This window comes from Rousettus aegyptiacus, unplaced genomic scaffold (genome assembly GCF_014176215.1).
Source record: "Rousettus aegyptiacus isolate mRouAeg1 unplaced genomic scaffold, mRouAeg1.p scaffold_m13_p_3, whole genome shotgun sequence".
Classification (NCBI taxonomy): Eukaryota; Metazoa; Chordata; class Mammalia; order Chiroptera; family Pteropodidae; genus Rousettus; species Rousettus aegyptiacus.
This window is the reverse complement of record NW_023416306.1, coordinates 30,979,329-30,998,693: the sequence shown is the minus strand read 5'-3', so window position 1 is coordinate 30,998,693 and position 19,365 is coordinate 30,979,329. Positions and strand designations below refer to the sequence as shown.

General features: G+C 40.4%; 1 protein-coding gene and 1 pseudogene across 1 annotated transcript in view; one reads left to right on the top strand and one right to left on the bottom strand.

Annotated features, from left to right (window-relative positions):
* The window catches only part of DNAI1 (dynein axonemal intermediate chain 1), a 59,049-nt gene that overhangs the window by 9,597 nt on the left and 30,087 nt on the right, over positions 1 to 19,365 (top strand). The window contains exons 2-7 of the mRNA XM_036239021.1: positions 11,128 to 11,160; positions 14,056 to 14,154; positions 14,347 to 14,427; positions 17,815 to 17,941; positions 18,217 to 18,344; positions 18,588 to 18,707. Of these exons, the coding sequence (XP_036094914.1) occupies positions 11,128 to 11,160; positions 14,056 to 14,154; positions 14,347 to 14,427; positions 17,815 to 17,941; positions 18,217 to 18,344; positions 18,588 to 18,707 (588 nt within the window). The remainder of the gene's footprint in view (positions 1 to 11,127; positions 11,161 to 14,055; positions 14,155 to 14,346; positions 14,428 to 17,814; positions 17,942 to 18,216; positions 18,345 to 18,587; positions 18,708 to 19,365) is intronic.
* Positions 12,284 to 13,232, bottom strand: LOC107502809 (annotated as a pseudogene).

Genomic DNA, 19,365 nt, shown 5'->3' with positions numbered 1-19,365 from the left:
TAAAAATAAAAACAAAGACCAACATTGTAAAGACCAATACTTTCAATTAAAAGGCAGAGTTTCTTAGGTGAGAATAAAAAAGCAAAACCCAACTGTATGCTGCCTATAAAAAATAGTTTCAATGTAAAGACATAGAAAGGTTGACAATAAAACAGTGGAAAAGATATACAGGTGGGAAGCATAAGAAAACTGTATTATCAGAACTAAGTAGGTTTTAAGACAAGGAAGATTCCCAAAGAAAAGGACATTTCATAATGCTACAGGGTCAATTCAAGAGGAGACATAAAATCACAGACATGTATTCACCTATTAATAGAACTTTAAGATATATGACTCAAAAACTGACAGAGCTAAAGGGAGAAATAGGAAAATACACAATAATGGTTGGAGATTTTAACACTTCTTTCTCAGTAATTGAAAGATATAGAAGATCAGTCATCTAACTTGGCCTACTTAACGTTTATAGAACACTACATCCAAGAACTGTAAATGAAAATTACACCCAAGAACCACAGAATGTTCATAAAAATAGACCATATACTGGGACATAAAATAAGTCTCAATATATTTGAAAAGATTAAAAATTTACAGCTTTTAATTCAATTCAAATACCCATCCATAAAAGAAGGAATTTCTGCATACTAAGAATAGTTTGACCAAAATGGAATTAATTTAAAAATAAATATCAATCTTTAAAATCCTCAAATATTTAAAAATTAAGGAACATACTTCTAAATAACATTTGTCAAAAAAAAAAAAAAAGCTCAGGAGATTCAAGATGGCGTAGAAGATAGAGTCTGTACATGCCTTCTCTAGCAGTCACACCAAAATTATAACAAAACAACAGAGCAACCAGTATGTGGAGCTGCCGGGGGTCTGGCTGAATAGAAGCCCTATAACTAGGTCACTTCAAATAACAGGTCACCTCGAAATGGTGGGAGGGGCAGAGATGCAAAACAGCCTGGTTCCACACCTGCATGTGGTGATCGAGAATCAGGAGAGCTATCGTGACTACACAGCTACCTTCCCCATCTGAGGAGTGAGGGGTCCTGGCCACACACTGGGCTCCCCAGCCCATGGTTCCAGTGCCGGGAAAAGAAGTCTCCACAATCTCTGGCTGTAAAAACCAGTGGAGGTTGTAGCTGAGTGAGACACAGGGCTGCAGGAAGTAGAGGCCTTCCCTCTTACAGGGCCCATACCTGCCTTACTTATTGATGGAATCGCTCCCTCTGAACTCCAGCACTTGGGCAGCTGCTTGAGGGGAGCCAGGGACATATGGGGAGGTGCTGAGCTATCAGGCTTCAGGATGAGGGCTGGAGGGGCAGCTTGCACCTGGACAGGGGTTCAGGGAGAAGCCATTGTTCCTTTGTTGAGCCCTCCCTGCTCCCAGCGTGTAGATGCTGGCACCATCAACCTGGATAACACAGGTAGCTCTGCCCAGGTGATTTCCTGAGACTCTGCCTCTCCCAACTTGTGGGCCCACCCAAGCTGCTTCCAGTGATTTACTCCATACAAATGGGCTGTCTTGGCTCCTGCTGCAAGCTTTCATAAAATCTCTGAAAGGCTCACAAAACCCAAAGAAGCAGCATCTGGCCTCAGCATGCCCTGTACCTCATGCTGAGCAGCCCCAAATCCCACACCAGTGGTAGCTGGCCTTGTTTCTGATTTGGCCCCTCAAGGCACCTATAAGCACAGCACGGGTAGCAGCTGTATGTGGATTGCTTGGTGGCTCTAACCAGGTGGCCCCGGAGATGCATCGCCTGCAGCTGAAGTTGGCCTGCAGCTGGACCCCTCTCAGGTCTGTGTGAAGGGGCCCCACAGCACACCTGCTGCATAAAGCCATTCTACTCAGACTGGGAGACTTAGAAGCCCTACCTAATACATAGAAATAGACACAGGGAGGTTGCCAAGATGGGAAGACAAAGAAGCTTGTCCCATATGAAAGAACAAAACAAAGCTCCAGAAAAAGAATTCGCAAAAATGGAGATAAGCAATATACTACATGTAGATTTCAGAACATTGGTTATAAGGACACTCAAGGAACTTAGAGGAAGAATAGATAGATTCAGTGAGAACTTTAAGAAAGAGGTAAAAAAAAAAAAAAAAACCACACACACATAAAAATGGAGTTGGAAAACATAATAGGGAGCCAGTCAGAAATGAAAAGTACAATATCTGAGATGAAGAATGCATTAGAGGGAATCAACAGAGTGAATGAAATGGAAGATCAAATCAGTGACATAGAAGGTGGGGTAGCAGAGGACATCCAGTCAGAACAGCAACAAGAAAAAAGAACCCTCCCCAAAATGAAGGTAATTTAAGAAGCCTCTGGGACAATGTCAAGCATAACAACATTTGCATCACAGGGGTACTGGAAGAAGAGAGAGAGCAAGAAATTAAAAACCTATTTGAAGAAATAATGATGGAAAACTTCCCTAACTTGTCAAGGAAAATACACATACAACCCCAGGAAGTTCAGAGAGTCCCAAACAAGGTGAACTCAAAGAGGCCCACACCAAGACACATCATAATTAAAATGCTGAAGATTAAATTCAAAGAATCTTAAAAGCATCAAGAAAAAAGCAATTAGTTATCTACAAGGGAATGCCCATACAACTGTCAGCTAATTTCTCAACAGAAACTTTACAGGCCAGAAGGGCTTGGCACAAAATATTCAAAGTGATGAAAATCCAAGACCTACAACCAAGATTACTTTACTCAGCAAAGTTATCATTTAATATTGAAAGACAGATAAAGAGCTTCCCAAACAAGAAAAAGCAAAAGGAGTTCATCACCACCAAGCCAATATTACAGAAAATGTTGGAGGGACTTCTTTAAGAAGAAAAAAAAATATGTATCAAAAGTCTAAATAAAGAATGGCAGTAACTACATATTTATCAACAAGTACTTCAGATGAAAAAGAATCAAACGTTCTGATCAAAAGATAGGGTGGCTGAATAAGAAAACAAGACCCTTACAAGTCTATAAGAGATTTACTTCAGATTAAAAGACACACACAGACTAAAAGTAAGAGGATGCAAAAAGATATTTTATGATGGATCTAGGGGGTAATGTGCTGAGTGCAGTAAGTCAGATAAAGGAAGACAAATGCCATATAATTGCATGTATTTGTGGAATCTAAGGAACAAAACAAACAGAAACAAACTTATAGATACAGAGAACATTTTAAGGATTACCAAATGGGAAGGGTTTGGGGGTTGGTGAAAAATGGGGTAGGGATTAATAAGTACATATTGGCAGTGCAAAATGGTCAGGGAGATAGAAAGTATAGCATAAGGAATGTATTTAATAATATTGTAATAACTGTGTATGGTGTCAGAGGTGCACTAGATTTATTGAGGTGATCACTTTGTGGGTTATATAAATGTCTAATGTAGATGTCTAATTACTATGTTGTATACCTGAAACATATGGTATATCGTAGGCTGAAAAATAAAAATTATAACTGAAAAATAAAAAATTATAAAAATAAAAAAAATTAAAATGTATGTAGCTAAAGGATGGATTTCAAAATAGAAAAATTAAGAAATAGCAATAGGCATCTAGTTTTAAAAAGTAGATTTCAACAATAAGTATCTGATTGAAACAAATATAACTATAAAAAGCACAAGGCAAATTAGAAAACATTTTTAATTGAATGGTAATGAAAATATAATATCACAAATTATGGGATGCTGCTAAAATTGTGCTTAATGGAAATGTATAGCTTTAAATGCCTATTTTAGAAAAGGTTTTAAATCAATGTTCTAAGTTTCTCCTTAAAAAACATAAAGATGTGCAAATTAAATCCAAAATAAAATAAGATTTATTTCATCAATTTCATTTATTTTATTGATTTATTCATTTATTTTATCGTTTCATAGAAACAATGAGAAAAACAATCAAGAAAATTGACAAAGCCAGGAGTTCTTTGAAAACGTTAATAAAACTGATAAAACCTAGCAGGGCTTATCAAGGTAAAAAGAAAGCACAACAGCCAATATCAGGGATGAAAAATAAGGTAACACTACAGATCCCCAGGCATTAAAAAGGACATTAAGAGAATATTATCAACAACTTTATGGCAATAAATTGAACAACAGATGGAGGGAAAACATTTCTTGAAAAATACAGTTTACTATAAGTAACACAAGAAGAAATGGAAAGGATAATGATTCTATACCTTTTTAAAGAAATTGAATTAACTTAAAACCTATCCAAAAAGAAACTTCAGGCCCAAATGGTTTCACTGATTAATTTTATCAAACACGTAAGGAATAAATAACACTGATCTTATACAAAGTCTTACAGAAAATGGAGGAGAAGGATGTCCCAACTCATTTGATGATGTCAGCATAAGTCTGATATCAAAATCAAAGCTATTGCAAGAAAAAACAAGTGACAGGCCAATATGCTCATGAACATGGATGCAAAAAAATCCAGCAAAATATTAGCAAGTCTATGCCAACAATAATGTTGCAGAAAAGATCTAAAATTAGACTGACGAGAAACCAAGCAGCACTCTGAGAGTTGGAACTCAGGTTTATTATGCTAGCAGTCCCAGAGGAACAAGTGCTCTGAAGATCTGGACCAGGAGCTCAGGTGCAACAGTCCTTATATAAACCTTTTTTGGTGCAGGCTGATTGGTTAATTTGTCCTCAGACCATTACAAAGCCGGTGGGAGATGCTATGGTTGCAGATAGTTACATTGCATTACAAAGGGCCGGAGTTGCTATGGGTTACCGATAGTTACAAAGTGTTACAAAGAGGGAGTTGCTAGGGGGTAAAGCAACATTTGTTGCTTAGATGAAACAAAAGGGAAGGTGAGTCTTTAGTCAATTTTGAGTACAGCCTATGCAGCTAGCATATTTACAGAAGAAGAACAGAGAGCTGATTAGCCTTTTGAATGAGAATTCCTCTTCAATAACAAAAAGAATAATAGGTCAGACCAAGTGGGGTTCAACTCAATAAAGCAAAGTTAGCTCAAAATTAAAAATATCAAAGTATTCTTCACATTAACTGAAGAAAAGAGAAAAATCATAATGACATTTCAATAGATTTAGAAAAAAAATTTGACAGAGTTCAACATTAATCCATAAAAGATTAGTATAAGAGTTAAATAAGATGATGTATGTGAAAGTGTTTAACAAATTAAAAGATGCTACAGAAATGGAAGTTATTTTTGTCATCCTCCAGCTATAATGCCCTGAAATTTATCGACTCCTTTCTGATAAGGGATTCTTGGGACCTGGACAACATACTTTTCAACTATTGAATAAGTGACCTCAGCTTGGGATTCAACTGCTGTGCATGATAGAATAATAAAATAATGACAACTACATGGTCTACACTGCCACCGTTACTTGAGGGCTTACTGAATGCTGTACTCTTCATGCACTGTTTTATTTTATCCTCACAGCAATTCAGAGGAAAGCACTAATATTTTCTCTACCTTATAGATGAAAGAATTAGGATTAGAGAATAAATATGTAGTTCAAGGTCTCACATATACTTCGTGACAGAGTCAAGAATCCAACTGAGGCATACTCAAGAGCTTGAGCTCTTAAACCCTACCCTGCCTTGCCTTCTGTAGCCTTATCTGGGAAGGGTCCCATAGAGTTGGCTTCTGTCCTCCTGGCTTTTAGGGAGGCATGAGCCTGGTCTTGTATCCCCTTTTTCTGCATTCTGAGCACTGTGCTAACACTGCATTAATAGGAAAGAAAAATCTCTTTGTACTTTGTGGATTTTTAAATTCTTAATTAGCATTTTAAATTACAAAAGTAATGCATATTCACATGAAAAATATTAAAACCATGAGAATGAGTGTAAGGTGAACAGTATTGTTCCCCTTCCCCACAATTCCCCAGTCACATTCCCTGGACCAAATCACTGTCCACAGATATATATATTTCCAGAAATTTTGTATGTGTATGCAAATACACAAACATATATATATTCTCTAAGTAAGCAAATGGGTTTTCTACTCCTGTCACTTGTTTTTTTTTTAACGATGCCCCTTGGAGAGCATTCCATAACAATACACGTAAGTTTACCTCACTCTGTTAAAAGTATGCGTAATATCCCCTTGAATGGCTATACCATAATTTATTTAATCAGGCCCCTATTGATGAATATTTAGGGATTTTTTATTTAAAAAATATTACAGATGTTTCAGCAAGCAATTTGTACATACATCTTGTGCATATGTATGAATATTTCTATGGGAAAAAATTCAAGAAGATGGAATTGCTGAGTTGAGAGGTATCTACATTTAAAATTGTGGTAGGTATTCAGATAACTCTGTAAAAAGTTTACCATCAGTGGCACACCCAAAATAGTGTATGATGCAAAATAGAGTATGATAGTGCCTGTTATCCTTCATTAGGTGTTTCAAATTTTTGAAACTTCTTTCAACTTCACCTATGGAGGGCCTTCTGTGTACTTTAGACACTACACTAGCCTCAGAGATTTAAAATGCAGTCTGTATAGCTAGAGGAGGATTTGTTTGTGAATTATTGTTCCTTTGGGACTAAGAGCTTTTACCCTTTTAGAAACAGGAAACTGCAAGCTGGTGAGGTATTTAGTTTCAATTTAGCTTAATGGAAAACTGTTAGTGAGTTTTAAAATAAGGACCAAGACAATTGAAATGGTAAACGAAGTCTCCTGGGCCCCAGGCAGGAGGATGTAGCCTCTGTGGGTTTGCATGCTTCAAAGAGCCCTTCTTTCCAGGAACAGTCATGTTTCCGCATTGAACTGTTCAGTGGAGATGTGAGCTGCTGAAGGATCTAGTCTTCCCTAGGGCACGTGCTTCTTAGTAGGTAAGGACCACACAAATCCTGTATGGCTGAGGGCAGAGCGGAAATGGGAATATAATGCTGCTAATTGTCATGTATCAGGCACAAACTCTGGCCGGTCACCCCTGTATGCAATTTATCTGCATCAACTCATTTAATTCTAATAAGCCTATGACTGTCTGAGAGGGTGCATAATAGTGCCTTTTAAATGATGCCCATTTTAAAGATAAGGATACTGAGGTTCAGAGATTTAACTTGCCTAGAGTGTAGAATTAACAGAGTTGGGGGACTCAAACCCAGGTATGGTTGACTTCAAAGCCCACATTTAGGCTTCATGGGTACACTTGATCACATATTGTTTTTAAAATATTATGTCTTCATAATTAGGAACAGCTTAAGAAATTTTGGTCTCCCTACATGCCCCTACAATATGCTCGGAGAAAAATAAGTTGCTTATACTCTTTGATGGGTGATATACTAAAACAGATCTAAGTGCAGGTACATTCTCAATAGGTGGCAATGATAATTATCTATTAGACTGACCAGAATTTTTATTTTCATAGCAGCTTCCCAATGGTTGTGGGAGGAAAAGTGTAGGAGATAAGATAGATGCTATGTTAGGGAGCTTGGGATTCACCTCAGGACTGATGGGGAGCCCTTCCTCGGAGGCTTTAAATCAAGAGAGTGACATTATCAGATTTATGTTTTAGGAAGATCACTTATTAGTGATTCAAGTTTGGTAAAATCCTGGCCATCATTGGATTGGTAACCTAATTTCTCTATGCCTCAGTTTCCTCATCTGTAAAATGGGAATAATGATAGCTCCTATCCTATAGGATGTTTGTGGAGATTAAATGAGATAATTTAAACAGATAAATTACTTAGTAAATGACCGGCCCAGAGTAAATGCTCAATAGCCAAAAATTATGATAATGACATAATTATTAGAGTGGAGAGAAACTGGAGTCAGGGAAATCAAATGTAGTTAGGTAAGAGATAGTAAGGGCCTGAATTAAGAGGGATATAATTGGAGAGGATAGTTATGAAGGATATTAAAGAGAATTGTTAGACTTTGAAATATGATGCTAATGGGAATATGAGAGAAAGGCAGGCATCTTTGATGGCTCCCAATTTCCAACCTGGCTGACTGAATAGATGATGGTGTACTGAGCGAGATAGGAAATTCTAGAAAAAACAAGTTTGGGGCGGAAAAGAACATAATGAAGTCAATTTTTAAGATACTGAGTTTGAGCACTTTGTCATCAATTCAAACATTAGGTTCTGAGAAGTCTAAGCTACAGAAATAGATTTGAGCTTCATCATAAGGTGGGAGGTGAAGCTATGGGTGGGGATAAGAGCACCCGAGAGGGGAATATATAGAATAAGAACACTATGGAGATCAAGCATATATTCCTGGAGGGGTCAAAGATATTGAGAAGGAACTATTGGAGAGGTTGGTAACATGGAAATGTAGTTGGAAAAGACTTTTGAAAAAGGAGCGAGGGAGCCCTCAGTAAAATCAGGTCTTGTAAGAGAACTGAAAAGTGACTACTAGGCAGCTGAGTTGTTACCAGTTGCTGTCCTCAGATGCCCCCACTAAAATCTGTAACAATGAGAGTAGGAAAATGATCTACTATGAAAGAGTTTAGGCTAAGACATTTGTAATCCCATTGATCCACCAGGGTTATTGACCACCACAGTGGTCAGGGAGGCAGGGGTGGTTCCTCTTCCTATATCATTCCTTGGCCAAATAGAATGACCTCTTCAAGAATAGAGGATGTTCTTTGGTTAATAGTGTAAGAATACTGGACCTCCCTTAGAATCTCCAAGCTGCCTCTTATGTGTACTGCAGTATTATGTTTCTTTTCACAATACTGTCCCCGTTTGCAGACCCAAACCCAGAGATGACAGGGTGTCTATTTGAATATACATTTTATCCTTCATCAGCCAGGATTTGTGGTGGTGATGGAAGGTAGAGCAGAGCTTTGCTCAAAGTGAGGAAAGGAAAAGTAGAGGGACGTTGAGAAAGGTGATAATATATCAGGATTTGTCAAAGGACCAGCAGAGGCCAGTTAGGTAGGGTTTTGTTAGGCAGAGACTGTGCAAGCAGGGAGGGGGAAGGGGAAGATGGCATTCCTGGTAGGAGGAATGGTAAAAGCAAAGGTGCAGAAGTGAGAGAGCACAGTCCAAGCTTAGGTAATGTGAGTAGCCTCACTGGGCTGCATCTCAAAGACCTTACAGATGAAGGGTGGGGGAGCAGGCTGGAATGGAGACTTGTGGCCAGATGATATGGTTCTGAGGGCCAGGGAAGAGAGTTTGGGCTTTCTTCTTCTGTGGTTTGATGGCTTCTGGGAGAAACTATCAAAAGCTTTTCAGGAATTCAGTCTTGTCTGTCTCAAGCTTTTCCTTCTGGAAGACCAAGGTCCCAAAGTGGCAGCCTGACATTCAATCTCCTTCACCATGGTTGGGAAGTCAGGGCTGTAGCTGATTTCATTGGCCTGTTTTGCATTTATTATAGTGTGGCTTTTATAGTGTGTTAATTGAAATATTTCCAACTGCCAAAAACAATTACACTCAAATTGCCTTGTCGGTTCTTTTATTGCCAGATAAATGTTTTACAGACATATTTATGGGGGCAGTGGTAACTGGATCTTGTTTTCTATTTAAGGCTGGCAGTTCAGATTGGGATTGGCCCTCCAGTTCTCCGTTGTGGGCCAGAAAGCTGTTGGATGTTATGGCGCTTCCATCTCGTTACCTTAGGGATCAGAGGCTCTACAAAGGAAAGCAGCTTTCTGGCTCATGCAGCTTAGCCTCAGAGAAGGGATCCCATCACTGGAAACCTTGGCAGCCTGGTAGAAATCTGAATCCTGCTGCCTGCCCTACCAGCAACAATCTCAGCCCAAGCTGAGACATGCTCTACTCTCCCTTTCCTCCCCTCCACCACCAAAGCCTCTCCCACAGACCCTATCATTTAAGGCGTAAGAGCCCATCTAATCAAACTACTTCCCTCACTTTGCATTTTGGAAACTGATGCGTAGAGACTTTCCCAAGATCCCAGAGCTGAGAGCAGAGTTCTCTTCCCCATGTGCTATGCTGCCACCAACATGTGCTCTTTGACTTCTCTGCTGCCTTGACCCCTCCTTCAGTGCTCTAGGCCTGCTTTTTCCAAGAGCCCCTCCCTCACATTTCCAGCCTCCACTGATCTCTCTCTTACTCCATTATCTGAAACACCTATTGTTCTGTACATACTGCAGGATTTTGTATGTTTGGTAGAACATTTTACTGTCTCTGTCACTGTTCTCCTCTTGCCTTTGCACATGCTGTGTTTTTCTAAAAAGCCCTTTTGAAAAACATTTTCTCCACCTGGACACCCCTACTTGTCCTTTGATACCCAGTTTAGAAACTGCTACCTCCGGAAGCCTTTCTTGTGTACCCCAGGCTGAGTAAGTGCCTCCAAACGCTCCTACAGCACCCTGTGCACACATATCTCTATTGCTGATACAAAGCAGGTTTTCAAAGAAACAAATGCTAAATGAGTGAGTAAGGGAGCACGTGAGTAAACGACAAGCACTAATCATTCTCATCTATCCTCCATGGACCCTGAGCAAACTGCGGTAGGGGCTTCATCTCTCTTCATCTTTGTCCCACTGCTTAGGTTAGTGCCTGACACATAAATAGATGCTCAATAAATGTGTATTAAGTTGAATCTAGCATGCTGCTCTTGAGAACATAAAAATGGAGCATGTTAAAGCTGGAAGGTCATCATATGCAATCTTATGCATTTTACTGATGAGGAAACTGAGGCCCAGAGAGGAAAAGCATTTTTCCAAGGGTCATGATTGCTAATGGGTTTGGTGGAATTCATTCATTCATTCAACAAGTATTTTTGAACACCTCCTATATTATGAGACGGCAGTATACAAAACAAAGTACCTGCTCATAAAGAGTTAACATTCATCCCAAATAAGTGTTTAGGAACATCATCTACCCTCCAAATCCCCTTAATGCCTAGTGCAGAGCTGAGCACTTAAAATATGCTTTTAAAAAATGTTTGTTGAACTAGTTGCAAATAAGGCATGCCTTGTACTAGGTTACCTGATGGGCTCTCCATGGGTCAGTCCCACTGATGCTGGAATAGAGTTGCCTCAGATACAGGACCTCCTTGACTGGGCTAAGAAGCACATGTTGCCCCTGAGAGGACTATATTTGAGACTTGGGAAAGCCAAATGTCCCTCCTTTGCAAGGTCCCTGGGCAGAAGCCTCCCTGTAATAGTGTTTCTGTTATCTCCATGGAGATTTGCTTATGACTTACCTTCTATTTGTGTTCTTTCAGAGCAACCCGATGAGCAGAGGAGCCAGGAAGAGAGTAAGTCTGAAACACCATAATCTCTCAGCGAGAAACTAATAGCACTTTTGCTCTTGAAAATATTAGTTATATTTTTTTTTAGAAAATTTAAATGAGTAAAAAGAACATTAAAATCAACCTCAAACCTACCACCCCAGGAAACCTCTTAGTTAACATGTGATATTATTTCTTCCCAGCTATGTCTATGCACATGTAAAAATTACATGTATTTATTTTTAGATGGAAATTCAAACTTTATACCATTTTATATAATGTGCTTTTTACATAATATATTTAGAGTACCTTCCTTTGCCAATAAATAACTTTTATAGTGTCATTTAAATTACTATGTAATATTTTACCATAGTTACTTAAGGCCATACCATAATCAGTTTAATTTTGCCCCATTGTTGGACATTTAGATGTTTTCTTTTTCTTACTATTACAAGCAATCCTCCAACAGATTGTCATGCATTTAAATCTCCGGACATATCCTCAGTTGTTTCTTTAATATGAAGTTATTTTTTAATTTTAATTTTTTTCAGTTATAGTAATATAAATTTCTATACATAGAAATGTGAGGCAAAGAGTATACATACTTATTAGGCTTTTGATAAATATTTCCAAATTGCTCTTTAGAAAGATAGTGCTAATTTCTGGCTCCCCATTTTCCCCAAACCTCATCAACACCGAATATGAGTTTTGTTCAGTTGGTTTTATTATTATTTTTTTGTTACACAAAGACAATTATTTAAGACCTTTTTTAACAGGTGCTTACTGTTTGTTGACTTTTTTGGAAAAATCAAGTTATAAACTTTTATTACAAATTGAAAATGAAGTTCTTAAAAATCTCAGCTTGGCCAGATATGAAACAATTAAAAAACTTCCAAGATGTATTGCTAAAAACCAGACTTAGAAAAAATGATTGCCATTACCAAAAAAAAAAGATTTCTTTAAGTAAAAATGATAAAAACCACATATTGCATAGATAATGCAGGTAGTTCTTGTTATCTGGTCAGGCAAAAGCAAGCACTTAAGGTCTTTAGCTCCAATCTTCTGTTCATTTCTTACTGCTGAATTTCATATTTATTTCTTTTTGTTGAATGACTAAACCAGCTGATGGTAAGAGACAGTAAGCCCTTATTTACTCGACTCTGTCTTGTTTGGCCTGGGGAGTGGAAAAATTCTCAGCTGGTATATTGGCTACCTTAGTCTCTTTGCCATCTTGTGGTTTAGGGTTTTCTGGGCATCTGCATCAATAATTGAAATTTTGGAAGTGCTGATGTTGAGGTGGCTGCTGACCTTGGGTCTCATCTCCTTGATTTTTCATATGTTTTTCGTTGCCGTCCTCTAGGCTGTCTTTGGCAGTGAGGGCCCCTGCGGCATTGTGGTCTATAGTTCCCAATACATATTCTGTCTCATTGGTCTACCTTCTTCTCCTGCACCCTGGTTGTCAGCTCCCTCCATCACATCTACCTGCACAGGAGGGTTGTAATACTGTGCTGGATGTTCATGGGGTCTCTGCGTGTAGTTAGGTGACAACCGTTGCCTGCAGTAGGGTCTGCTGGGCATCCCGGAGCACTCTTTGATCCCTCATTCTTTTCCTCACTCTTACTATTCTGGTAATTCCATTGGTAATCACGTGGAGGACACCTGAGACATAGATTGCATCTACAACGGTTAAGGTCTGCTGCATACTTATTTCCTTGCATTGGAACTCCACCAGGACCTATAACATTTGCTGCCTCTACACCCTTTCTCTTTCAACAACATCAAACTCCAGTCTTTCCATCTCCTACACTGTGAAGGTACTTCCTGAGGTTATTCTTCCTCATGGCAGCCTGGTGTACAAATACATCTTCCTTGGTGTCATTCCTGTTGATGAAATTATATCAGTTTCTTACATTCAACCATGTTACTGTTCCCAAAACATTCCTTGGGATCATCTTCTTGTCTCTGGCAGTAGGTGCTGCCAATGTGAGTCCACCCAGGGGCTCTGCTCCCTTGCCGCTGCCTGTGGTGCCGGGCTTGATGTTGGCAGTACTGAGGGTGGGGACAGCAGGCTGCTGCTGGGTCTTGGCCTTGCTGCTCATGGTTACAGTAAAGATGCCTGGGGCTGGCTGCGGCAGCTGCGGCTTCTCCCAAGTGTGATGGTAACTGGGCCAGAGGGCAGCAGCAGGGCTGCTCAGGGCTCTATGGGGTCTGCTCTCCGCTCTCGCTACCTGTTGAACTTGGTCGATTTTATTTTATTTTTTAAATCTTTTGTCTGTTTTTGTTTTCACCATTTTTATATGGAAAAATTGCATTGTTTTATTTTACCTAATTCTGATAGATTGTGAAGATGAATATTTTTTAATATGTCATGGGCCACATTGGCAAAGTGGAAAGGAAAAATTAGTCCTTGATTTTTTTTTGTTCCAAGGGTCTAGTGGGACTTTGAGGCTTAAATTTACTGAGTACTGAGAGTATTGATGTCAGAGTAACCTTAAGGTGGCAATTTGGAAGGTAATATACGAATTAGAGATGAAATAGCTTAAAGAATAGTTGGATGTCCTTTCATTTTGCATAAAGCTCTGCCTTTGGCAGCTGGTCCTGGCCATTTACTTCCAGGCTGTGTGGGAATCAGTAGTGGGGAGCCAGCTCTTCTGGTCCCCGTTACCGGAGCCAAAGACCCACCACAATGTTCCAACTAAGCCCTGACTCCCAGGGCAGAGGTGGCCATTATCTTCCACGTAACTGGCCTGAGCAGTTCCTTTGGACTGTTCCATGAGTAGTCTGTTGTCTATTTTGCATTTTATGTATCAGGGGCAGAACTTGGTTTCTGGGAGGATTTATGAATGAAGGGGCTTCCTGCAACATGCTCACTTGCTCAAGCAGATCAGGCACTTCTAATCCTCATATGAGGTTTTTGTCCAGGATGAAGATTCAGGGACCGAAGTGGGAGAGGGGGCAGATGAATGGGCCCAGTCCAAAACTGCAGTAAGACCCCCTGACCAGCTGGAGTTGACCGATGCGGTGAGTGAGCAGCATCCTACCCTTCTTCTACCTCTTCCAGCCTCAGAGATGTGTTTTTCCATAGTATTGACTGAGAGCCTACGCAGAACCTGGGTATAAGGTAACTCCTGATACCCTATGAGACTCCTCCCAAGCCTCAGCACGGGGCGGGGATCCTCAATGTATGACTCTCTTGGTATTTCTCTTTCTTAGGAGCTAAAGGAGGAGTTTACCCGAATTCTGACAGCCAACAATCCACATGCACCCCAGAACATCGTCAGGTACAGCTTTAAAGTAAGCCATCCCTTCTGGGGCAGGCACCTCTATGTGCTCCTTGGCTTGGCAGTGACTTGCTACGCTGCAAAAGCCTCTTAGCTATTAGAGAAACCATTTTTAAACTGAGATCTTTGAGCAGAACCCTAAGATTTTACATGGAGTTTTCCAGACATTTTCGAAATTTCTTGGTGAATCTCCCTTGCAGTCTTGCTAATTGCATTGTTGTAAATGCCCTGCAGAGCCTTTCTTTTTCAAGAATCCTGAAGTCAATCATTGGATTCGAAAAAGACTTTTCCGATGTATATAACACATTTTTTGCTAACATTAACTATAGCCAGACACCTGGGTGGAGTACAAACTCCCCTCTCAGGCTCTGTTCTCAGTGTCTTCTGACATCACAGTCAGCAGGCAGCTGACTCCTCAGGGCCTTCTCTTGGTGCACGTGGTATGCACGTGTTCTCACTTGGTAGACATGTACGTGGCACATCTTTAAGAGGGACAACACTGTTTTCAGCCATAGCAAAGTCAGCTCGTGTGAGTACTGATAGAAGTAAACTTCCAAATACAATTTGAGCTAAGGTGGAAGTATGCATGTGTTTTTTATTTAATTATCTTAAGATCCATTTGTTCCATGCTTACTGTGTGCCAGTGTCAAGTCCTATGTTAGACCTTTTACATAGGGCATCTCATCTAATCCTCAGATTTCTTTGGCATAGGAACTACTTTTATCTTTATTTTATGAAACTGAGGTTAAACTAGATAAAACAAGTTACAAAAAGTCACAGTCAGGATTCAAAGCAAGATTTGAACTAGTTTGCCTCCAAAGCAACATCACATTCCTTCTTAAATATATGTATATATAATTATTTTGAATATATAATAGAAACCCATGGTACAAATTTCAGAAGATTCAAAAGAGCCATGAAAATGCAATAGAACTTAAACCTCCCCCTCCTATGCCTGTCCCTGGAGACCACTGCTGTTAACAATTTCTTTCTCTTTTTTAAAAAACAGTTTTATTGAGATATAATTTGCATACTATACAATCATCCTTTTAAAGCGTATAATTCAGTGGCTTTTAGTATATTCAGATTGTGCAACTATCACCACAAACAATTTTAGAACATTTTCATCTCCCTCAAAAGAAACCCCAGACCTCCATCCCTTCTAGTCCTAAGCAACCACGAATACATTTTTTACCTCTATAGATTTGCCTATTATGGACATTTCATATAAAAGCAATCATACAATATAGGGTCTTTTATGACTGGCTTCTTTCACTTAGCATGTTTTCAAGGTTCATCCATGTTCCAATATGTATCCACGCTTCATTTCTTTTTATTGTCAAATAATATTTTATTGTATAAATCTGCCATATTTTATTTATCCATTCATAAGATGATGGACATTTAGATTGTTTCTGCTTCTTGGCTATCATGAACAATATTGCCGTGAACAGTTTTTTGAACACACTACTTCTTATTTAAAAATGAGTAGTCAACCCCTCCACAAAGAGGTTGGGACAAATACAGCTCTATTGCCTGAGGAGTTCTACTCCTAAGTTATGGCTTCCCTTGGGCAACCCATAAAGGAGCAGAGGGGCAGAAGGAGGGTGCCTTGCCCTACCTGAGTTTATGCTAGAGTGTGGCGCACTCTATGGGCTACTGTCTTTCTGACATCTAAAAGAGAGTCTCTCTAGAATTCAGTGTGCTGGCCATGGGAGGCATGCTACAGGCATAGGATTGGCACTGGTCTGTGAGTGTCAATGCACCCCTTTTGGCCTCTGGGCAGCCTACTTATTAGAAAAATTTTTTGAGTCAACTACCATCTGGGTAGCCCTAAGCTCTCAGGCAGGCTCACTTTACCCAATCTTCTAATAGCCTACCAGGCCTGCCTGGCATCCTCCCACAGAACTGGTCTTTATTTCATTGGTCCTTCACTGAGATTCAGGAGCTTTAGGTCTCCAAAGCTACTACTTTCCCTTGAAGTGCTGAAGTAGACGCTAGAGATGCTTCAGAAGCAATGGAGTCAGAATTCCATCCCAAAACTAAAGAGGAAGATGCCAGTCATTGCTGGAGATAGAGTGAAGGTGAAATCTCAAATGACAACGATGTGGTTCCCCTGGAAACTTCCATTGTCATAGTAATAGTTACTATTTTTATTGAGCACTTGTTAGGTGTCAGACACTATGTTAATAGATTGTGTTTTAATTATTTTACAACTATTCTGCAAATTAGAGATTGTTATTCTCATTTTATGGATGAAGAATTTAAAGCTTAGAGTAGTGAAACCCAAGGTCATGTAGATAGATAATAGAGGCAGAATCAGGATTCGAATTCATTTCTGCTTATCTCTATACATCATGCTCTTAACTAATGCACTGTCCCATCTCCCCAACTATCTGAATTACTGAGAGAGGAAGGGCTTTGTGGTGACTTGTTAAGGCAGAGCTTCCCGACCTGTGTGCAGAAATAATGATCTTTTTAGCCTTCTGGGGGCAAGTGCGTCTGGTATAGCTGGAGCCCATGGGCTGGTTTCTTCTGTAGTGAGTTTACCCCAGTATGCCATACAAATGTAATACTTTTCAATAAGACTTGAAAAGGGTTGGGAATAACTATATTAAAAGAAAGAAGGGACCTCTGGTCTCAAATTCAATCTTAGGGGTAGGCTGCTGATCAAATCAGAGACAGTTTAGAGGAACAAGACTACAGGTTCTATGAAAGCGGGGATCATGTCTGCTTTTGCTAAGCTTTATATCCCTGGAACCTAGAAAATACATGGCACATTATGTCTATGCAAAATTTATTTGATGAAGAAGAAATGAACCAGTTTGCATGGGCTTTTAATATAGCCCTCTTTCTTATTTGCTGTGTGACCTGGACAAGTGTCAAACCCAAACCTTTTCTAGATTTCTATGGTCCTCTTGTATGGAACAAGGGAATTGGAGATTTGGTGTCTCTGAGAATCTTCCCAGCCCTGGCATCCATTGAGTGCAGTGGAGAGAAGGCCAGGCTATGTATGTTTAATGACCACATATGACCTGTCTTATGGTGATGCCTATATGTGACCTGAGGTATGAGGTGAATCAGGTGAGCCAGGATTCCTTGGCATAAATGTAGGAGCCAGGGATAGTTAAATCTCAAGGTGCTTAAAGTTGGAAGGAGAAGGGATTTAAAAATATGTCTTCGATGAGAACTTTAAAAAAAACAACAATTTCATTTCATTTGCCTCCTCTTTTTAAACTGGAATGTAGTGAAAACTTCAGACTAACTGAGGATTTGTTGAGTTACATTTCTGTTAAGAGATGGGCTATCTTAGGCCTTAGAGAATGAAGGCATACTACATTCTGACTCCATCCAGCCCTTTTGAAGACCCCTGTTCTGACTCAAACCCTTTCCTTCTTAGGAAGGCACGTATAAGCTTATTGGCTTTGTGAACCAACTGGCAGTTCACTACAGCCATGTCGGGAACCTGATCCCCAAAGACTCGGATGAAGGACGGCGGCAGCACTACCGTGATGAGTTAGTGGCAGGTAGACCTCTGGGCCAGCCTGAGGCTGCATCCTGGGCCCCTTTCTCTGGTCACTCTTGGGAGTAGATTCCTAAGCCAGAACTTTGCAGAGTCTTTACTTATGTAAAATCCAACAGCCTGCAATCCTGTTTAGGTCTGGGAGCTAACCTATGAGCCTCAGGCCAAGGAGAGCCCTGGGGCATGTGAGGCCTGAAAAGCAGGAAGACAAGTCCTACCCTGCCAGGGTATGGGGGAGTGGGCCTGGATTGGGGCTCATCTCCAATATCCTACCCCAAGGTTCTCAGGAGTCTGCCAAGTTGGTGATTTCAGAAACAGAAATCCTTGAAGAAGATGAAGAGCCCAAGGATGCAGAAGCTGAAGCTGAAGCTGAAGCTGGGAGTCAAACAGATATACCTACAGCTGAGGTACAGTATAGTATTGCTCTCCATCCTTCCCCGTCCCACTCTAGCTGTGGATGAGATGTCAGGGGTGACTTACTGGGAGTGGGGGCTGAAGGTGAGAAGTTAGAAGCTGCAGGTACCAATGTCTCTGGCATCATCACCCTCTCTCACTGCCATCCTATTCTAGGATATGACTTCTCCCCACTCCCAATTCCCTACCACCTTCTTCTCACAGCTGACTCCTGGTCCTGTGGATCTTTTTCACAGGCAGCTGAAAAAGTGACTGAAGAAGAATTGATGGCTCCTAAGCAGCCCAGAGAGCGAAAGCTCACCAACCAGTTCAACTTCAGCGAGAGGGCATCACAGACCTTCAACAACCCTCTCCGGGTAGAGAGACCCTGACCCCTTTACCTCACAGCTCTGCCCTATGTGTGGTAGGAAAGAAGCAGGCCTCACCCCAGCCCCAGCAGCCCTCAGCTTGGCAGGGTGACTGGATAGATGCTGTGATTACTCTCTCCAAGGAGAGCTGGAACCATGTGTTCAGGTTCCTGTAAGCTATGTAGGCAGGACTTCGAGGGGAGTAACAAGGAGGCTGGTAAAGTTTCACTGATAAAGTGAAACTTGATGGAGACTTGAAGAAGAGATTGGGATCTGGGAAAGAGACAAGAGGCCAGAATATGTCAGGGGAGGTGGGGCTAGGAGCCAGTTTGACCGAAGTTCATAGTCTCTGTGATAAACTAGCTGGAGAGGGCTAGAAAAGTTCCCTGGCTTGTAAGTATGGAGGACCCTGAGTACCAGGCTGAACAAACCTCTCAGGGCTTCAAGTGAGGAACTCAAATGTATAAGGGAGTGTTCTATAGAAATGAATCTGTGAGTGAAGGGCAGAGGTCTGCAGGGTGGGTTTTTGTGAGCTCCTCATCACTTTGTGTGGTCCTTATGCTAACACTGGGTAATCTGGGTGATACACAATGGAAAGAGGGTACATTTTCCTGGTGTAGCACCAGCATTAGGGAGAAGCCTTCTCAGGGTGAGGGATATTAGCCCA